This window comes from Streptopelia decaocto (assembly GCF_964273445.1).
Source record: "Streptopelia decaocto genome assembly, chromosome: 1".
NCBI lineage: Eukaryota > Metazoa > Chordata > Aves > Columbiformes > Columbidae > Streptopelia > Streptopelia decaocto.
Window position 1 is genome coordinate 54798142 of NC_138663.1, and position 22641 is coordinate 54820782.

Genomic DNA, 22641 nt, shown 5'->3' on the forward strand with positions numbered 1-22641 from the left:
AGGTTTATATTTCTTCCCACACCCCTTTGTGTGGAGAATTTAATCAAAAAGATCCTGGAATGGGTCCACTGTGTGTATTCTGCTATTGATTTTTCAAAAGTAAGCTATTAATGTAAGTTAAAAAATAGATAAATGGGTTTTAGAATCACAAGGAAAAGGATACAGGAATTTATTTTCTGAATAACTATTATACCTCTGAAAGAGATGTAGTTGTTCTACAAAACAAAAGTGCAGCAGACAGACAGCAGATTTACCCAGCAAGTTAGGAAGGCTGCTTCTGCTTCTGAAGTCTGCTGGTTTGGGGTGGATGCTCTTGTCCATCTCAGCACCTCATTCTGAAGATCTATGTGCTATGGGGAACTGACAGATTAGACACAGGAATTCATTCCTTGTTTCTCCTAAGATCACAAGGCAAAACCAATATGGTTCCCCTGTGCTGCTCACAAGCTCCCTCTCATCAGTAACAAGCTCTTGGATAATGGAATCTTCAGCAGGAAGATGGTCTGTGCACATCAGCACTGGTGTTTGTCGTTGTGCTAATTAGTCCTTCCCTGAGTATAAGGATTAGTGTCAGTCCCTAGGGCAAACTGGTGATAAAGCTCTAAGAAAATGTTTAAGCTATATAAAGTTGGCAATGCAAATGCTTTTAAATAATAGGAATACATTTGAAACGGTGTTATATGTGGCTTCAATGCTAATGCTTGCAATGATGGTAGCTTAGAACATAATCTATGTATTAAATAAATGTGTAAATTGGATTTGGAAATATTCATGGGGACAGAGGGCTGGAGAAGACTCTTGGGTCTTTCAGTCCAATTCTGCATTATCACAGGCCCAGTGTCATATAATCCCTCTCATAAACTTGTGTAATCTTTTTCTATGCTTGAACATGCTTCTCCCAGAATCTAGTGAAAGGACTTGAACTATCTTTCATCTCAGTTCAAGTGTCTGCTTTGAACAGGGCAGGAATGAAATCTGAATGTCACAGATGTCTGAGTATCCTAATAACTGTCGTACTGGGGGATTTTCTCTTTCTTAAGTTTCCTTTCTCAGTCCAATTGAACTGTCACTTCTGCAGCCCTGGACACAGGGGTAAATTCAATTTTAATGTAGTAAAACTGCAAGCAAGCTATGTATAGTTTTTTACCTATCTTTAGGAAAACCTTCAACAAGATTCTGGGCAACTAGTTGACCAATATGATTTTTTTTCACCATGAAGCCAAAAGATGGATCTGAAAAAACAATATGTATGTATGAACTACTCTTGTCTGGGATGATGCGTTCAGTTCCTGAGAGTTCGGATAAGCTTAGCTGACTACTGTTTCAATGAATAATTCACTGTCTCTAAATTTAGCTTTGATCTATGTGATTGTGTTGTGAGCTTGAAATGTACTCACATACATCATGCATAGGAGCTTTAACAGCCTTGCCCTTCCCCCTCTCATAAAAACTCCCTTCTAACCTCCAACTGTTCTCCAGGTGAATCACTCTTGCAGCTGTACCAGGGTGTTAGGGTACACAGTTCATCAGTTTAGATATCTCAATTTTATTTTTTTTTTTTAATCTTAAAAGGCTTTTCAGAGACTTCTGTGAAATCATGGAGAAATTCCGAGGACACTGTCTTGCCTAGTCTAGGAAAAGTTTGAAGCAGAGATACTGTTTTTATTTTATAGACTGTCCAGTCCTTTGTCTATAGAAAGGCATAACTCTTCCTTTGAAGAAGAACTGTTTTAATTTTATTAGATGGTAGATTTGTTTAATTAAGGTCAGCATTTATCCCATGCTCTCTTATGCCTTCCTGGTATCTAGCTGATGTGTGGGAGGAAGCCTTCAGCCCCAAAGTGTGGCCAGGTTTGAAGGAGGAAATAGTATCTTTCATTAGACCAGTAATTCAGTTGGAAAAACAGATGAGTTTGCAGGCATATGTGCCCTTCACACAGTATACTGTCCTCCGCAAAGGGAGAGTATGCTGTCATAAAAATCCTGATGAGGTGGTGAATGGAAGCAGAAAAGATACCTGAGAATGGCTGGAACAGGAGATTATGGGATGGTATCAGTGCTGGAGGAGAAGGAAGATGAAATTACTTCTGGAGATGGGAAAAAGGGAGGTGGTTGTGATTTAAGTCAGAGAAGCAGGGCTTGAATATTCTCTAGAAATGTGGAGGGAGGTAGAAAGATACAGAGACCGAGACTGGAAGGAAAATTGGCTAAGCAAAGAGCCTGGGACAAAGAGCCAGAGGAGGATGTGAAGTGGAGGCTGAGGCTGGAGGAAGACCCAGGAAGAGAGGAGGCACGTCAGGTCTGGAGAGAGACCTGCATATGAAAATAAGGAGTGACTGGAGAACACGACATGGATATACAAAAAGGTAAGAACACGCTGCTCAGAACAAGAGGAAAGGAAAGTCTGGGATCCAACTGTAAAGCTGAGGCGTAGAGCTGGGGCTGAGAAAATGAGTATAGGATAGGGAAGAGACAATACCAGGGCAGGGACACCCTGGAAATGCAGAAAGGAACAAGTTGTGGACACAAGGGGAAAAAAATTTCTACTCCCTAGAGGCTTTTCACTTCAGAACCAGGGAGTTTGAGACTGCCAAGTCTTGCATTGTGTGCTGTATCATGAGTTGATTAAACCAGTCCTGTTGTTGGCTACCCTGGTAGTGCAAATGGCAGAGAAGTTTTGTCTACTAGATTGCAACTGTGACAGTTCTGGTAATAAACCATAGGATGAATTTTCTGGGTTCATAATTTGCCTTTATTAAATCTAGGTTACTCCACAAAACCTGCTGTGCTGGAAGCTCATCATTAAGACTACCACACCAAGAAAATAAGATTTAGACAATGCCATAGTCTAGGTAGTATATTACTTGTGGTTTTGTTTTCCTGTAACTAATTCACAATGATGAAACAAGAGTAACAGTTAATATCAACTGTATTATATTACTGTGGGGTAGGTATGAAAAATTAAACTAATGCTGCTTAATTAGGGTAAGGAAGAAAGAGCTTCCAGTCAAAAGAAACCCAGTAATCAGCTCTTTAAAGGCTCTACATACACTTTTAAATACCTTGGAAATGGCTGTGTCCCTTCAATTTTTAAGAAGTAGTTTGGCAATTTCTATTCCAGCACTTGCAGCAGAAGTCTTGTTCTGTTGTACAGGAAAGACATAAGCCCAGAAAACTTGTAAATAATTTCGGTATGTTTTGATTAGTTAGTGAATGACAAAAACCATGTTATATGGTTTGGTTATAAGTTTCCTCTGGTGAAAGATAAGATGGGCTCTATTAGAAATCTTAATGGATGCAAGGCTCAAAATCATAAAGTTTTCTAAATTCGCCCAAGTGTAATTCTAAATTAGGCCATCACACTTAGTTTGAGTGAGAGAAAAAGTAGACATAAATGAGCCTGAGTGCTTAAGCGAGACAGAGATGATAAGGCTGAAAATGTTTCTGTAATTTTAATGGACAGGAGATTTATGTACTAGGCAAATAGAATAATCGAACTTTCATTAATTTGTCTTTTTAAGAATTTCTTTCTTTTCTCCATTTGTCTGCATGGATATGAAAGTCTATTAATAATAAATAGTATTATTCTGAAGATTTTTTTTCCCAGTTTTGACCCACTGAGCCAAATGAAACCTTTTCATGATAAATCAAGTGCAGAAGGAAAGATACTGCCTGTGTAGTATTTCAAGTTGCCAGGTCCCAGAGCCTAATCTCTGCTGTAATGGTGTGAACAGCATGTAGCCTAGGGAAGGGAAACAAACCATACAGAGAGGCTAATTTGACTCAGCATGTTAATTTGGCATTGGCTAAAATGGATCCTTCAAAATCTGCTTTCTTCAGCCCTCATGAGAACTTCAGCTTCCTTTTGGAAGATACTCTCTAGTAATAAGAAGCCTCTAAATATCTGATACTAGACCCAGAATATGGACTGAGAATTCCTGTTTTTCTAACCTTTGCCTTGACTCCAGGAAGAGCTTCCTTTGCATTTTTGCAGCCACTAGAAATATTTTGCCTGTTTCAATGCACAGATTTGTAGCAATGTTTAATGAATGAGTGGCAATGGTTTGCTTATCAGTCTGTGTAACCATGCAGACCTTTTTGATAAATCCAGGTCAAAATGAGCCTTGCTGATTCCTTTTTAAAAAATGATTGCTAGAATATAAATGCCAAGTCAGCATAGCTGGCTGTAAAACTTAAAATATTGTTGGGATAGCAACAGCTCAGAAAGATCACAAGTAAAGCAAACTTGATAAATTCACATGGATGGGAAAAGGAAATTTTTGGAGGCAGCATAATTGTTTTTCAGGCAGTTCTGCTGAGTCTTCGGGAGTGAAAAACAGGTGGTAGGATGTATTTTGTGTGTTGGTGTGACATGTTTGACTTGGATGCTCAAGGGGACAACAAAATCAGGTGAATTTGCTCAGTTTTGGGCCCCTCACTACGAGAAATACATTGAGGTGCTGGAGAGAGTTCAGAGAAGGGCAACAAAGCTGGTGGGGGGTCTGGAGCACAAGTCTGATGAGGAGCAGCTGAGGGAACTGGGGCTGTTTAGTCTGGAGAAAAGGAGGCTGAGGGGAGACCTTGTCACTGTCTACAACTACCTGAAAGGAGTAGGAGTTTGTAGTTTGTTGGTCTCTTCTCCCAAGTAGCAAGTGGTAGGATGAGAGGAAATGGCCTCAAGTTGTGTCAGAGGAGGTTTAGATTGGATATTAGGAAACATTTCTTCATGGAAAGGGTTGTCAGACATTGGAACAGGCTTCCCAGGGAAGTGGTTGAGTTGTCATCCCTGGAGGTGTTTAAAAGATGCACAGATGTGGCATTTAGGGACACGGATTAATGAAGGACTTGGCAGTGCTAGGTTAACAGTTGGACTCGATAATCTTTTCCAATCTAAATGATTCTGTGCTCTCCAGTTGCTTAGCAGAGGCAAAGATTTCCATGCTGAACTGCAGAACATGTGTCTGTATCAGGGTAGGTTTGTAAATCAGTTTTGAATCCTTTGGGATGATATACCTCACCTAAATGCAATTAAAATACAACATCATTTGTAACTCTTGTTTTCTCTGTGATCCGCTTTAAAATGTAGATATGCCTAAGAATTGTTGAGTCAGACATACATCTGGGTTAAAAAGGTGTCAAACTGCTGATTTACCTGACAGATGAGTTAGAGAGACTTAATTGTGGACCTGTGTTTCTGAATATGAAAAGTGGCATTCATAACTTCTTCATTGGTGCTCCAACTGGTAATGAAAGACAATTGCTTTGTAAAACTATAACAAATGGGAAAAGAATGAGCAAGCAAGAAAACATTTGTGCTCCCACAACTACTACTACAGATGGTAGCCATTCTGAGCTGTAGATACTCCCTCACTATAAATCTATGTGTAATATATTACTTGCAGGCTGTTCTTAAACAGTATACCAATAAAAGTGTTTCGATATATACATTTTTTTCATTCAAATGTGGCTAGAGTTGTAGTAGCAGAATGTTAATGGTTAAACTAGAGTGTGAAATAATGTCATCATGAAAGAGTACAAATGAGGAGGAACTGTACTGGGAATTTGACAACAGGAGACTTGTCTTTCAGATGAAAACTAAAACACTCGTGAGAATTCTACCAACTGTAGCTTGATGTTTGAGAAATTATAATGGATAGAGTTTCTCAGTTGGGATGTTAAAGTTGAGCTGTTAAATCTTTATGTAGGCATTATAAAAAATGTTTAATGCTGACATTCCACCTTATTCCCCAGAAGGAGGATGAGTTACAGATCTTTAGAGACATTGCATTGGTAATTTTTTAATGTCTGACACTTCATGTATCGTGTTCCTATTTTTCCCTTGAAGATTAACTTAAAATACCTTTTTTAATCTTTGGAGAGTGATAATGTGAGAGATTATGATTTATGAGTGTTGAAGAAAACTGATGGTATATTTGCCTTGAGTTTATATTTCAAGTGCCAGTAGTTTGGTTAGTAGCTACAATGATATTTGGTTTCTTACTCAGTATACCCCAACGCAATGCATTCAAAAGGCATTACACCGTAAAAACATATGTGAAGTTTCCTTTTCTTTTTTTTTTTTTTCCTATGAAATGATAATTTTCCAAGGGGAGCTTATCGCTAAGGAAGAATAGCAACTTTGAGGAATAGAGTCATGAAGAGACCGATGATCTGTTTGATTATCACAACAGCTCATTCTGAAATCGCATTATGACTTTAGCAGTCTCTTGATAGCCAGATGAAATTAAACAGAGGGGAAAAAATCCATCATGTTAAAACCATACATGAGGACAATCTGTCAAATCGAAATTCAGAGATAACTCTGTTTAAAGCTGGAAGGGGTGTCTAATTCTGTGATTTAATTCCAGTGTTAATTGATACTCATTAAAGTGAAGCATGCTGCGTACTTTACAAGTATAGTTTCTTTTTCTGCTTAAGTAACATCCATAGTTGAGTCATAGTTTCATTGAATGTCCAAATCCCTCAAATTTATTGGAATTTTTATGGGATTTTTTTTTAAGACTTTGGTTTTATATGACTAAACAGCTATAAAACTAGATTAAAAAAATCAGCATTGTGAGTTGTGAGGGATTAGAAACAGTACGTGATGTTGGCTTTGTTTTCTGTTTGGCTGAGTCCCACTCCTACAGAACTAGAGAGGTTTAGAAAGTAAATGGGTGTTCGAATTCTTGGAAGAATAAGAAGGAGTTATGGAGAATATTACAAGGCAAATATGTGGAGGGTTTACAGGAACAAAGATGTTTATCTCCTGAACCTTGAGAGAAAAAAAGTCAATGTCAGGTTATAGTGTTTATGTTGGGAATATTTAGTTTTCATATAACTACTTATAACTATCTTATTCCAAGGAATAGTGTTGATCAATGAGTCTTAGGGTACATATAAATCAAAATTGTAAAATACAGTTTTGTAGTAAATATATGTAACTAAATTTTTGCAGTCAATGAGAGTGGATATTTTTAATGCATAGATGAGCTTACTTATGTGGTTAGAGGCTTTTAGTAGGAGGAAGAAACTGAATCAGTTATTTTTTCAAATAATTTGTATCATATTCTGAACTATGGAAAGATGAAGCTTAAACTAACTGATGTGAACACATGTCACTTGAAATGCTTTTTACATCTCCAAAGTCTGGAAATTTATTTTTGATTTTTCAAAATGAGTATGATATTAAGAAAAACAAATACTGCTTCCCTTTTAAGTATTTTGCCATCCAACAGAAAAGTTATTCTATTTTGAGGATTCTGCTTAGCACAAATGGTCTGGTGGGAAAACAAGGAACTCATGACTCTGGAAATTTCTCCTCTCTTGTTTTTGTCAGGAAAAGTTAACAGTTGTTCAGTAAACTCGTATCTTTTGTAATGAAACCAGGATTTTGGTTTCAATAGCAGACAAGCTGTCAAAGCTGTTTTAAGAAATAACACACAATCTCTTTTCTGTCCCCATCTTCCTATTGTTGTATTTTTAGTCTAAATGTGATGTGAGGATTATTTTTAAAATTGTTTTAAATTCCAGCAACATGCATGTATCAAGTTTCATAATGTGCATAGGAAGATATTTATTTAAAGCATCATTGTCGTCTTTTTTCTTTAAAGGCACTTCTGTACCTGCATTAGAGAATATTAAATGTTGTATTTCCAAGGGCTTATTAAATATTCAGCAGTTTTCTTTTTCTGTAGTCAAACGTGTCAAGGGCAATCCTTCTAAGTCCTGGAATGAAACACAAATGAACTAACTGAACCTTAAAAGTTGCTATTGAATTCTCAGGTTAGAAAATACGCGCTATACAGTGAGGGGAGTTGAAGGAGGATGTGTTGAGATCCAACCCCAGAACAAGTTGTATCCAGACAGGTTACAGGCTCTTTCTGGGAAAATACTGAAATATTGTGAGAGATTTTATTCAAAACTTAAAGGTGACTTTGACTGCTACAATTCACTGTGCATTAGCCTCTTCACTGACAATGACCTGTCCATCTTGGAATACTAAATAATATGTAGAAATAGCCTGTTTTAGGGATGTGGGATGGACAGAATAAGTATATATTAAATATGGAGTAGTATGAGTCTGAACTTGTTATGAATATGAATAACACCCCTGAGAGTGCGGATCAATTTCTATCTCTGCTGCAGTTTAATTTGAGCTGTGTCTAAGCTGATAAGCCTCAGAACAACTGAAGTCAGGCCCTGGCTCCATCCCATGTCTTGGTTTCCATTGGAGAGGGAACTTGGGCAGGCAGGCTAGATGTAACCACAGCATCCTCTGACCAGGTACATTTTCCTACTGTGAAATCCAGACATGGCCTATGAGACTGTTCTCAGGTCATTTGCAGCCATTACTTTTAAAGTGGCTTTAATTTCTTAAGGCATTTAAAGAGCTAAGTACAAGGTAAAACCTGGCATTGGATGCACAGAATTTCTGTTAATCCACAGATTGCTCAATTTGCAGTCCTAGGTTTCATTGTGCTAGGTGCTGTGCAAACTCTGTCCAGAATGCCCTGATCCTAGGCATTTATAGTTTAAAACAAAATGTGACAACAGACAAAAGGAATGAGTGTCTTTTCCCAAAATCAGTGATGTATACGCTATTATGTGCATGATGAAAAGCGTACATCTCATTGTTTTACATTGCTATGAATGGAAATTGCAGGATCATCAAGAAAACTGTCACCAGATTAATATTTTTTTCTTGTCTTTGTGATTGCCTTTTGGATAACAGAGTAGGATACTCAGCAGATTTTGGAAATGACTGAATGTCTTTTTCCTTTAGGAAAGCACCATTGAATGTAGGTGCACAGTTAAAAATCTTGAGCTGCTTTGCCAAGTGCTGAGTGCCAAGTGCACTGTGGCCTTTCACAGTGTTTATGTTAAGCAAAGCAGTAATAAATAGCTTGTCAGGCAGTTCTACCTGTAGTTAATCCCTTGGTATTTGGCATGTTTTTAGAAAGGATTTGAACCAGAATGGATTCTCTTTCTGAAATACAGCCCAGAAACAGCTGCTAATTATTTAGATAGTATTAGATTAATTGCACTATTGAATGCACATTTAATCCCTATTATGTCTGAGTTGTTGGTAAAATTTTGTTTGTCTAGTTTGAGTGTAATTTTCTGTTCTTTTCAGAAAAAAAACATTCACAGTTGCCTGAATTCACCGGAGAGGTTGCCCAAAAGTTCCCACACAGATTGCAAACTATAGTGCTGACTTAGGTCCAGTGATCCTCAAACTCCCCAGATTTGTTTGCTTTTTCACTCCTTCACTGTGTAGAAAGATGCTGTAGGTTGCCCTAGTAGCATCCCAAGTGTCATTCTTAGCCCACTGGTGGGTTAGAATCTGATAAATTTTCTGTCCATGTTACAGAGAGGTTTTGTAACAATCTACTGAGATTAATTCACTTAGGTAATATAAATCTGATTGTATTTGCTGACTCCAGTTGTCTCACACAAGACTGAGGCTTTTCGGAGTATGTTGGTGTCAGGTGCCAGGGAGAAATGAGTAATGAACGTGCAGCAATTTTGTAGTTAAGGCAAAGGCAGAAAAGCCTGTTTGGTAAAAATCAGCCAGAGAGCATAAGACTGTTTGCTTAGGTCATGACTAGAAGTTCAAACTGGATAATAAGTGTTCAGCTGAGTTCCTGAGTCAGTTCTTTCTGAAAGATAACAGATTTAGAGCGTTTGAAATGGAGGGGCTTGGTATAATAACTTTGTTTCATTGATTGAGGAGAAGCAGCCATGAACAAGCTTCAAAACTCTGATATAGGTAGATATATGGGGGTTTTTGATAGATATATCTTGTGAGTCTGAATATTATAAATTTGCCAGGACTGCATTGCAAATTTAAACTTGTTTCTCAGAATAAAAGCAATTCTCTCTACCAGTTGCAGAGGCAACATTTTGCTGTCTAACTAATGTTCTGTGTTAGAAAAATGAAACTATTCAGTATTGTACCAGCCCAAATGAACTACTGTGGTGCAGAATACTAAATTTGAGTGCTAATATGAAATTTGATCATTTAAACTTGAAGTACACAAAACCAGTTTTGCTGCAATGTTGTAGCCTGGATTAAAGTGACAAAACAGAGGCATTCTTGCTTATGGCTGCTATTCTGTCTCCTGTGTATAATAATACTGGCTATAAAATGGCTATTAAGCTGAAAATCTAGAATAACAAACACATTGATAATATGTTATAAATGCCGGCATTTAAGCACATCCTCTATTCGTGTACCAGCCACTGCTGTTAAAGTGCTAACATGGTGGTACAGTACTGTCGTTTAAAAGAAGTTAAGCATTGTAGCAAAGGAGCAACTGCCCTCAAAACACCTTTTCTTTCAGTGCATTTTATTCAGTATAAGAATGTTTATCTCCCCCTCCAGTTGTTTGGCTCAGTGTTAATTCTTATGAGATCCTGTCCTGGATGTTCTGTTTTCTTCAATGTTTAACTAGGATGACTGAGTTGAATATCAGGCAGTAAATGTTTTTTTAAGTCCTTAATGATCCTTCGTGAGGGCTGTCTGCAGGCTATTTAACTGATTTTTATCTGTTCATGTGCCCCTGCTAGAGATGCATTTGTATCTCCTCGTTTGTTCAGATCATCCTGGATTTTCAACTCTCACCGTAGTGAGAGAGTTTCTACTAGGTTTACTCTGAGTCCTGTCTGAGAACATGAGTGGTGGATGGCCACGAACATAAAAAGCTGTGCAATCAACTCTACCTGTAACATGGAAGGAATTTTCTATCAGTGAATATCCTGTTTTGTGAATCACTGAAAAGCCAAATGAAAGCTTTTGTTTGGATCTGTTCCCAGGACCTTTGGAGATGCCCTTCAGGCTAGATGTGAGTTCCTGCACCATAATCTCAAGACCATTAGGGTCAGCACGGTTTTCCACTCTTCTTTATGTGAGGGGTGGAGAGCCTTAAATTTTGCTGTGGCTGGTATGTATGGGGGCTGTTTGTAAGGTACCTTGTCAACTGAAGGGTATTCAGGTGATTGAGAACAGATGTAAGAATTCGTTGCCACTTTCTGAATGAGTTGCAACCTGTCGCGGTGTCCACGATCATGATATTCCCTGCTTCCACACTCCTGGCCTATGTGTGTGAGCTGCCTGCTGCTCTCCTCTGGCTCAGGTACAAAGTTTTATGTATATGAATTTGTGAATCATTTGGGGATGAATCAGTAAAAGACTTACAATGATCACTGGCATTGTTAGTATTAATGTGAAGAGCTGTGTGGTTCTGATGTCTCTTTTCCCTCTTTTTGTTTCAGTTCATCGCCTTTGCCTCTTTATTCTTCATTCTAGTTTCGATCACAACCTTTTGCCTGGAAACACATGAGGCTTTCAATACTATCATAAACAAAACTGAGCAGGTTGTCAATGGGACAGAAACTGTGCTACAGTACGAAATTGAGACAGATCCTGCCTTGACATACGTGGAAGGAGTCTGTGTGGTGTGGTTTACATTTGAATTTTTAGTACGTGTTATTTTTTCCCCCAACAAACTTGAATTCATCAAAAACCTCTTGAATATCATTGACTTTGTGGCCATCCTGCCCTTTTACCTAGAAGTGGGCCTGAGTGGGCTCTCCTCCAAAGCTGCTAAGGATGTGCTTGGTTTCCTCAGGGTGGTAAGGTTTGTCAGGATCCTGCGAATCTTCAAGCTCACTCGGCACTTTGTGGGACTCAGGGTGCTGGGCCACACTCTGCGAGCCAGCACCAATGAATTTTTGCTGCTGATAATATTCCTGGCACTCGGTGTTTTGATATTTGCCACCATGATCTACTACGCAGAGAGGGTGGGAGCCCAGCCTAATGACCCATCAGCAAGTGAGCACACACAGTTCAAAAATATCCCTATAGGCTTCTGGTGGGCTGTAGTCACCATGACCACCCTGGGATATGGGGACATGTATCCACGGACTTGGTCAGGCATGCTGGTGGGAGCTCTGTGTGCGCTGGCAGGGGTACTCACCATAGCCATGCCTGTGCCTGTGATAGTTAACAATTTTGGGATGTACTACTCCCTGGCCATGGCAAAGCAGAAACTGCCAAGGAAGCGGAAGAAGCACATCCCTCCTGCTCCTCAAGCCAGCTCACCCACCTTCTGCAAGACAGACTTGAACATGGCCTGCAATAGCACACAGGGCGACATCTGCCTGGGCAAGGAAAACCAGATGATGGAGCACAACAGATCATCAGGTAGGACCCCACTGGAAATGCATGTCCTCTGAAAACACTTTATAGACCAGTATGTTTGGTAGGGATCAGAAAGCAGCCAGTCTTTCTGCCAGGAGAAGACGTAGCTCCCACCCTTCTCCCCTCCAGTGTTTGCGTGTGTCAGTCTCATAGAGGACAAAATAGGTATAGCAATGTTCCCAAACCTCTATGTAGCTGGTCTATACAGTTTTGCTTGCTCTGTTGAGAATGCTTTCCTGCTGATGATATCAACCTTTTCTTTTGCCTGTTGTTTGTTGCGTCGTATGGATGTTTCTTGTTTTTCTGCATGACTGTGACTATTTGAGCAGCCACCGTGTCCCACCCTGTTGGACTCCATGGTGTTTTGCCTCAGTGTCTGTCTCTTGTGTCAGCTTTGCCTGTGTCACATCGTGGCCTGTTAAGCAAGATCCTACAAAGAAGCAGTCATTTAAAAGGAGCAGGTGCTTTACATCAAAAGCCCAGCACTCAAAGGAAATAAGAAGAAATTATCTTTCTAGTTTTCTTTCCATTTGACATTCTGCTTCCCTGGCTAGAAGAACCTCCTTCGTCTGTGTTAGATGAAACATTGCATGATATTTACTATTATTTGAATGATAATAGCATAGATGATGTAAAGTTTGTCAAGAAAAATGAAAATGACAGCCCCTAGCAACATCATTGTTATTAGTGTTGATTTTTATGATTTATATTACCTTATTTGTTAGAGTTCCAGATGGTGGATAGAGAGTATTTTGTGCTAATCAATGTGAAAATGCATGTCAAATGACAGCCTCTGCCCTTCCAAACCAATGCCCCATAGCCCATGTATCTTCACATTAAAGAGTAAAATTTACCTTTCAGTATAACTAAAATTATTTTTTTAGCAGCAAGGATTTTTTTGTTTATTTCTTAAAGTTGTTTATTCTCAAACCAAGCACAGTCTAGTTACAAAGCTCACATACCAGTCATGAGCCTCCTGTTGGAAAGTTGCTAAAAAATAACAGCAAAACCAACATGACTGGTGTCATTCAGTAATTGAAATTTATTTTTTAAAAATAAGAGTTTTGAAAGTCAGTCTCTGAACAATATCAGTCTTTTATCTGCTGCTCTGTTACTGAATAGCATTTATGTTCAAATAAGCTCAGTTTCAGTCTCTGAGTGTTCACAAAGTTGACACAGCTTATTGAACATCCTAAATATATTTAAGAGGATGGAAACCCTCGAAAGGACTCACACTGAGCACACTGAGGATGGAATATAGTTTTACAGTGCTTTGACTGATACTCACTTTCAGACAACATCTTTAAAGTGTTAATGCTAACAGCTTTTTCATGCTATCAGGTCCTGCTAAGATATTCCAGAATGGAAGAGGCTCAGTGTGATCAGAGCAGAGAGACACTTTTCTGTGTCTGCAGCTTTATTTACAAAGTGCTATAATCCTTGATGTTAGAAAGGGCAAAATCCTTGCATTAGAATATGCCAACAGGAGCCATTTTAAGGTGTTACCTTTCTCTTCAGTAGTGTCACTGCTCACACTGTGCATTGTAGCTTTGTTTCTGGTAGAGAATGCTATTAGAATCACGAGGAATTTTGTGCAAAACTTCAAGTCTGAATACAGCCCATTGCATTAACACTTCAGAAAAACACATGCTTAGGTTTAAATGCAAAGGTAAATCTGAAGTTAATAACATGCCATTACCTCTTATATGCTGTACTGAGCAGAGATTTTTTTTCTTTAAGTGTGGCCTGAATATGAAATAGTAAATAATTTTAAAAGAGATTCCTTTGGGAGTGCTAAATCAGGAGAGGTGAGAGTTTCACTGTTTGACAAAATAAACTACACAGACCAAAGACACCATTAATGTTTGGTACTTATGATGACAAGCCATGCAAGTGTGATAAGTATAGAAATTAAAGCTAAGTGTGTTATTAAACAGGTTTTAGTGCCAAAAGTTGAAAATTTGACCCTTCTGGGGGCAGAGTTGTCTTTAAAATATGCTAAATGACAATTTATAAGCAACAGTAACTAACACGACCTCTTGTTTACAAAAAGGATAACCAAAATAATAAATACTTGTTTTAAATATCCAAGGCTGGCTGTACTCTGAAAAGTTACAGTCCATAATAGACAACGAACTGAGCCTCGATTTGATTATTTCTTATTTCATGTTAGCTTAGTATAACTTTATATGAGATTTAAAAGAACAGAAAAGTCAAAATATCATTTGTTCTTGAATAAAAAATATACTTTTTGTCATTTTGTACTGATTAATGGTGAACTGAAATCTTGTTTTCTTCTAATGATTTACCTTATAATTATTTTTTGAGTGATGGGAAAACCCAGCATTCAGCATAAGCTCTTTGTGATGTCTCATTTCCTCATTCATTCTTGTCTGTAAATGGGCATGGTGCTTTAACCAGTGTTATCAGGTGAAGACAGTGCAGGAAGTGAGCAGCCACTCTCACCTGGGGAAAGGCTCCCTCCAATCAGACGCTCTAGTACCAGAGACAAAAACAGAAGAGGGGGAACATGTTTCCTACTGACAACAGGTGATTACACGTGTGCTACTGATGGAGGGATCAGGAAAGGTATGGATGTCTTTCATTAGATCATAAAAGGTTACTCAGCAATGTGCTTGTGAAACGCAAGCTTAGAGTAAAATGTTGTACACAATGTTCTTAGAGGAAATGCTGTACTCACAATGTATCTTTTTTTCTTTATTCCTTTATTTCTTCTTAGAAACACTCATCTCCTTTAGCCTTCACAAAAATGTGCTTGATGTTGGACCATCACTTCACTTGTGACTACATTTGTCTTTTACCTGTATTGGAAAAGCCTGCAATTCAGACCTCACTTATTCAACCACTCATCACTCAATACCATTTGTCATTCTAAAAGCCTAATTACTTATTAGCTTTGTTCTGCACTTAATAACTTAGTAAAAATTACAGCTGAATAAATTACAATTAAAAGGTTGAAATGTCAAGTAAACAACATTTTTAGTTCTGAACATAAGAGAGCACATAATGAGATTTAGATTTATTTCAAATAAAAGTTTGAGTTTAAAATGCCACAAAATACTTCCTCTTTATAGCACACCACTAATGCTAAAAAGTGACTGTCTTCTCCAACTAGAATTAAAATACGATAAACAATGCTTGATCTTGCCAGGTGCTAAAAATGCCTTTCTAGTTACTCAGCCTCTTCAAATCTGATTACTCACTGTTCAGCAGGATTGGATTTCCCAGGCAGAGTTTGCCAAAGCTTCTGTCATTATATGGATCACCCAGGTGACTGATGGTGGGGCTATCCCATCAGGCCACATCTGGGTGCAGCTGGAAACCTAACCTCAGGACATAGATCCAAAATCAGCAATGTCAGTGGTAGTCTTGCTGTTTCCTTAGATAGGAATTGCTTTGGTTTCTCGGCAAATTGTATCATTCTAACAGCTTTCACATTCCTGAGTGCTGAAGTGCAGTTCACCTCAGAGTTCGTTTGCAGTAGCCATGTGACACTGGACAAACATTTTTGGCTGAGATTTTTCTGCCCTTATTTATTTATTTATTTATTTATTTATTTATTGCTTTGTGTATCATAAACACAGATGTCCCAGCCAGCCACAGACATTAAAAGACTTCTCTTGGGTTATTCTGCGAATGGTCTTTTTACATTTCAAAAACATGAGCTCAGTAGATGGAACCTGTGAAGGCAGATATGCAACCACAGTTAAATGTGTGTGGTATTTGTAAATAATGTTTAGATCGAATGGGACTTCATTGCAAACATGTTTTTGCACAGATTTAAGACACTTTCCTCTGAGTGTATATCTCACTGTCTTCTCAATGACTAGGATTATTTACATTATCTCTACTGGTAAAGGTCCAGTCTTTTGAGAAGGTCAGAAACACCTGAATAAGGCAGATTACCATGGTATCTTGCAAGATAAGGTTCTTGACTTCTTTTAGAAATATTAGTATAAACATTTGAGTGCTGTTCACTTAGCAGTAATCATAATTAGATCAGAAGTAATAAAAAAGTTACCTATTAGCTACTAAAGACGTATTCATATAACAATAAAACCTGTTTTATGCTGAGACCATGTGGACATTTTCAGTTAAAAATGTAAGTTCAATAAAAAAATGTTTCATAGTTTTTACTAGAAGAATGAGTCTTGAGTTCAGAACTGACAGTTTCTCAATGAGAAATATGCTCTTTGGCTGTCTCTGGTGATAACCTTAGTCTAGGCTAGAATATTTTAGCCACTGACTTTGAAGTTGATTTTATACAGAGCAGGGAAATAGCTCATAAGCAGGAAACATTTTCAAGTAGCATCCAAACGGTCTTGAATATTTGAATGTAATTCAAACATCAAGTCTATTACTTTTTAATTTTATTTTTTCCCTTTCATTGTTTTGGTACGTTCTTCTTGTTTGGTTCGTTCCTAGATTGGTTCTTTGTTGTGTTCAATGATCATTTATTCTAAGCTTTTTTGTATTAATAGCTTATCTCCATCTCTAAAATGATACTGATTCAGAGGTGATCCAAATCCCACGGAAATACTTAGAAAGTGCTGATTTTGGATCATCTCTCTATTCATTTTGTGTATCTGGTTTTCATTTTTTAGGAGTTCCTGTTTTCTTTATCATTTTTACCATCTTCCTCTATCAGTTCTTTGTTTTCATCGTTACAAAAGTAGAAGGAAAAATATTTTTTAAAAAAGTTTTCTAGTTTCTGTATGAAAAAAAAAAGCTACCTGATTATTATTTTTTTTTAAGCTTTATGTTTACAGGGGAGGTTAAATATATACACTAGCCTTGTGCTTTCCTTCTATTCCCCTTTCAAGCATGATTCTTTCTAATCTGTGTAAATACTGATAGAAAATCAGAAACTGGAGGCTGTTTTTGAAATGTATCAAAAGTCTGTGAAGCATCGCAGTGTAGCCTGCCCTTGCAATCTGGAGATAACATTGTACAAAGTTTTAGCAGACATGAAGTTATACATTTCCTTTAAATATAGTTTTATAGTATGGAATTCTCAATAGGTAAGAAATATGTTAATTGTTGTTTGGGGTGAACCTAAGATATGGTTTTTCCTGAAGATACTAACAACTGTCCGTTAACTGTCTATTATCTGGGCATCTGGAATTTGAGCCAGTTAACTGTTTCAGTAGGACCAAAAAAAAGGCCTTGTGACATCCTGTATAATGTTTAGCTGTATTATCACTGACATTTTACAGCTTCTGAAGGAAAAGTCTTAGTATTTTGCTGTAGGCAAATTATACCTGAATGTCTTAACCTGACAAACACTCAGGCACATACTTGTCTCCAAGGAAATAGGTAGTGCCATGGAAATCAATGGGACTTCTCGTGCTTGCAGTCAAGCACGTATTTATGTACTGGAGGAGGGAGGTTCTGTCCAGCTTCATCTTCATTGTATTTCCTTTCTGAAATCTCTCTCCAGATTGAAGGATTGATGCTTTTCTTCATAAGTGGGATTATTTGGGTACTATTGAAAATATTTGAGTATTGAGACAGTGAGGCAGTGAATAACATATCTTTATAGCATAGTCTCTACACAGTGAACACAATCTACATTTCTGTAGCAAAAAGTAGGTAGCTAGAGCTCACAGTGTATGTGAATAGAAATGTCTGCAAGTGCAATGTTCCCTCCAAATTGTGAAGCAATATGTGGTTGCCTCACTTAATGATTAATTGTTTACTATTTGCATCTGTGGATTAATACTGTTTATTTCATTTGAGTCAGCTGGAGAATGAGCACAAATACAGTGTTTTAAATTTGTCAGTCAGGAGGCATTTGCAAATATGTCAGAATCTGCTGTCTTATTATACTTCAATATTAGCCACAAAGTCTTAGGGGTTAATATTTCTGAAGATGGAGCTTCTTCCCCATAGTATCATTCACTCTGTAGAAGGGATTTACAGATACTGTATGAAATTTTATCTTGTTTTTGTTTTATTTATTTTTAAAGAAAAATTATCCTGTATTAGTGATTTGATTTAGCAGAGATTATGTAATTCTAAGTGTTTTGATACTCTGTTTTAATGGGGTTTTGGTTATCCTTAACCAGACAGCTCACCCAGTAACTGTGTTGGGATTCTTTATCTTGCACCCTGTACAATGCTGCTGAAGCCAACAGAGCAGCACTGAGTGCAAGATGGAAAGTAGAAGAGCAGTTCAGATCTCTTGTGTGGTGGTCTGTTTAATTTTCTGGAAAAGAATAGCTACATTAATTTGTAAATAATTTTATTTATTAATATATTTCAGTAGTGATGTGTCTCAGCATTGAGTTATTTTGCAGGCAGATTCTCTGTGAGGCCCAGATAGCTCCTTAGATTACATGACATTGTATTGTATGTCTTTGTCTGTTTTTTTTTTTTTTGGCTGAATTCAACTGATGTCTGTGCATTTTCTCATACAAGGCTACGAAAAATCTCGAAGCTTAAACAACATAGCTGGCTTGACAGGCAATGCTCTGCGACTGTCTCCAGTAACATCACCCTACAGCTCACCTTGTCCTCTAAGGCGCTCTCGGTCTCCCATCCCTTCCATCTTGTAAACCAGATGGCATCAATCGGCTACATAGTATTAATTCAAATACTGTTTACCACATATGGGAAATAAATGTAGCATTAACCATAGGCTCCACAAATATGGTATAACTCCTGCATGGTATAACTGTCAGTAGCAAGCAATGCCACTTGGGTAGCTGAAGATTTTTATCTTGGCTTCTAAGGATTACCTAAGGTAGTGCTTCTCTTTTTATCTACTATATTGTCCTACTTTCCTGTGGCAATAAAAGGACAGGTAGTGGATGCCGTTGGCCAGTATATTCAATAAATAAGCATATTTTCAGGGAGATTTACTTAAAATAATGTGCTTCCAATTAATTATCAGTCACTCCATTGAACCTCCATTTCTTGTGACTCTAATTCATTCTGAAGATGTCTGGAATCGTGTCTTGATTGTGAACAATGTGACTTGGGTCTGCTCATTTGCATGGACCATCCTGTCTCCATCACCTGAGAAGCCGTGTTGCCAATCACGGAGACCACAGAGGGCTCTGGATGTGTGTTCTCACATTGTACCATCCTGCTGAGATGAAAGCACTGATAAACTGGTCTGCATGTGGGATTGTTTTTCTTTGTTTAACCTTTTTCTTTTATTTTTTTAACGATCTACTTGTTTATAAATGGCTTTATTTTGTGATTAACTGACCTTGGTATGGGATTGTTGTATCAGAGTTCTGAATGTCTCCGGTTGTTTGCACACAGATAACTGCAAAGAGGTTGTCATTACTGGTTACACGCAAGCAGAAGCCAGATCTCTTTCTTAATGGCTTGGGGAAGGCACAAAACATGCAAGAAAGGTAAACGCCATCCAGACTTGCAATTTTAAGCTAGCAAGTGCTGTTTGGTACTATAGTAATTTCTCTACTGCAGGGTTCTTCAACATTTTCAAAGGTTGATTACCAAGTAAAACTGAGAAGATTATTGGGGGCCTTTTTTTTGTACCACTGTAAGAGGGCGGTATTTCTCAAGTTGGGTTTTTGACCAGCCTTATACCTCTGGCTCATGAACTTCAAAAATTTTTTCAGTCAATGTTTTTTGAGGTGCTTTGTCCTATATGTTGTTTGTCTGTCTGTTTTGCAACCTGTCTACTGTATTCTCCATCTGTCTTCATAAAGCACAGAGATACTGTTAAAATGCCCCCCTTTTAAGGTTAACTAAGGACTTTTTTCTCCTTTTCTCTTTTTTTCATATGGACTATACTCGTGTATAGATACAAATATATATATTTTTGAAGTGCAAGTTAGTGTCCTCTAGACTAACTCGTGAGCACTCTGAAGATTTTTCAAGTGGGATTTAGTAGGGGCTTTACAGTACTGACCGGTTGCCTATTGCATCAATCTTCCTCCTAGCAACCAGCATTCATTACGGTTTTGAAACTGTATCTCCTCTAGTGGTTTTTTCATTCAATATTAGCCTCTGTTTATGCAAAAGGACAAATGCAATGGCAGATTTGATGTTCTGGGCTGGTGAGGGAAAATTACCATAAAATGTAGAGTTTTAGAACTATGTGGGGAAGACCATAACAACCTAATTCTTAAGAGATCCTTGATATTTTTGAATAATCCCTGAATGTCATGTTTTATTTTTTTGTTAGGAAAAGAAATATAACTTATTGTTGACCATGTAACATGTTCTTGTGTATATAGCCTAGCCCAATAGCATGACCTGCATGTCAGAATTCTTGTAAAATAATGTATTTATCAAAGTATACATTTATGATATTGAGAGATGTACATTGATTTAGTTTTGGTAAAAGATTGTCAATAGAGAGATAATTGCAAACAGCTTTTAGCAAAGGAATTAATATAATATCTGGTGCTGCTGTTATATTAACTACAGTGTTGTACAGAATTTATCATGGATTTTTGACTGCTGAAAAAGGGACAATGGAATTTAGCCATACCAAGGACTGTACTGGAAAGAGACTGCTGCTGCTGAATGGGCCCTGATAAACAACTCATGCCTTGAGGAGGTCACTGAGACTTTACACGGGAAGTAGAACTTGTTAAAGAAGACTAAAGACTGCTCGTAATTACTGCTGCCAGAGGAAGGGGTGACTAGTCACTGTTGATGAGTCAGCTGTAAATAAAATGTATGTGCATGGAATATCAGTTTTTATCTCTATAAAAAAAAGCTGAATTCAAGTCATCATTGCTAAGCCTCCATGCAAAGACCCACACCCCTGTGTATATTCTTCCTGGTTCCTGCAGTAAGTTGTGCTGTGGATCATACAAAGACACACATTTAATAATGATAGTGATGTAAACTACATCTGTCTTGACTTCTGGCATAATAATGGTATATTTTGCAAAGGTCACAAATATCAACAGAGTAGGTTTGCATAAGTCCTTGCTTTCTCAGTTTGCCATGATCTATATTTGTATGAATTCTGGTGTACATGCCAAGTTTTAAGTTTACTTTTCACTTTGATAACAGAAATGTGACTGCAGACAAACATCACTGACTGTTCACAGCACACAGTCTTCTTTCATTGTTACCTCAGACTATAAGCATAAGAAGAAATAAAATTCTGGCAGCAAGACTATTTTGGTTTTATTTTTTATTTTTTAATTCAGTGTTGCAAACTCAACATCAATAAATATAAAAATGTATTAAAATTATATCCTACAAATGTATATTTTACATAAAAGAGATATTCTTTAATTAGTTACTTTCTGTGATTTTTGTGGTAAATGGATCTAGTCTATTCTATGTTTATGAGGCATTGTAGTGCTACGATGTGGTAATTATGTTCTCTCCATCCTATTCAGCGGGAAATTCTCCAGAATCTGTTTTGTCATCCTGGTGTCCCGATTGTAGGGACCTGTCCCAGTTGTGAAACTCTGTATTGTGGAACTTCTGTGAACATGTCAAGGTGCATGCACGATCCTGGTGGAAACCAGTGGAAATGTAATACCTGAATTGGAGAATAAAAGGTAAAAGACCTGGGGAGGAACTTGGAACATAACTTCTAAAGTGGCTCATGCGCTTTCTTTAGCTATATCGGTCTCCTGCCTGCCACTGGCCATCCCAGTTCTCAAACCAGTTTACTGGGGTACATGAGGAGCTAATTCAAAGACTAGCATAAGCTGGTTTCTAAAACAATTGAAAATCTTCCTTCTTTTTAATAACCTCATGCAGAAATTGTGATTGGGCTAGATATTGTCAAACTCAAGGCAGTTCTATTGCGTCCAGCAGTTTCACTGCATCCTGGTGTGAAGTCAACCTGAACAGGAGGTGATAAATGGTTGATTAAAACTCCTAATCCAATACTGTATTTGGAGCAACCAGTGAAATTCCTGAATGCATGAGCAGAGTGTCTGAGAGGGATGAGGGAGCTAGTACAGCTGTTTACATGATCTGAGAGGCCCTTACCACAGTATTCTGGAAAAGGTGCTAGAATGTAAGAAAGATTCCAGAAAACAGGATGAAGAGGTATTCAAATTTTGGAAAATATGTTTATAGTGACATACCAAGGTGCTGCCTTTGCCCAAAGGTTAAAAGTTGATTGGACTGTGACCTGTGAGCAGTATCCACATGAAGAAGAGTTGTGGTGGTCAACCAGGACAAAACTCATAGCTAACTGCCATCATGCAGGTCTGATGTCTGCTCCTCGAGCACCCAGGGGGAGGTGTCTGGCTTTCCTCAGTGCTACATGGAGACAGTGAGGACCCCAAGATGGGATGCAGACAATGTGATGTGGGGTGCTGTGCAAGGCTGTAGAAAACACTGGCAGCCAGATGGTGTCTGACATTTTCTACTGCTGAATGGTAAGGAATTTAAACCTGGATGGACCTCCACAGACATAGCGTCTTGAGTCCAGAATGTCCCGATTGCAGCCTCTT

At 37.9% G+C, this 22641-nt stretch overlaps 1 protein-coding gene across 6 annotated transcripts in view; it reads left to right on the plus strand.

Annotated features, from left to right (window-relative positions):
* The window catches only part of KCNC2 (potassium voltage-gated channel subfamily C member 2), a gene marked incomplete at both ends in the record, with an annotated part of 105527 nt that extends 84782 nt beyond the window's left edge, over positions 1–20745 (plus strand). The window contains 4 exons of one of the 6 annotated variants that reach the window (XM_082066096.1): positions 11278–12208; positions 12535–12666; positions 14627–14794; positions 18647–18783. In XM_082066096.1, coding sequence (XP_081922222.1) covers positions 11278–12208; positions 12535–12666; positions 14627–14794; positions 18647–18783 — 1368 coding nt within the window. Of the gene's footprint in view, positions 1–11277; positions 12209–12534; positions 12667–14626; positions 14795–18646; positions 18784–19498; positions 19561–20635 lie in introns of those variants that run through there. The other 5 variants (XM_082066098.1, XM_082066100.1, XM_082066097.1 and 2 more) reach the window with 5 other exon arrangements.
* Between the last annotated feature and the right edge of the window lie 1896 nt (positions 20746–22641).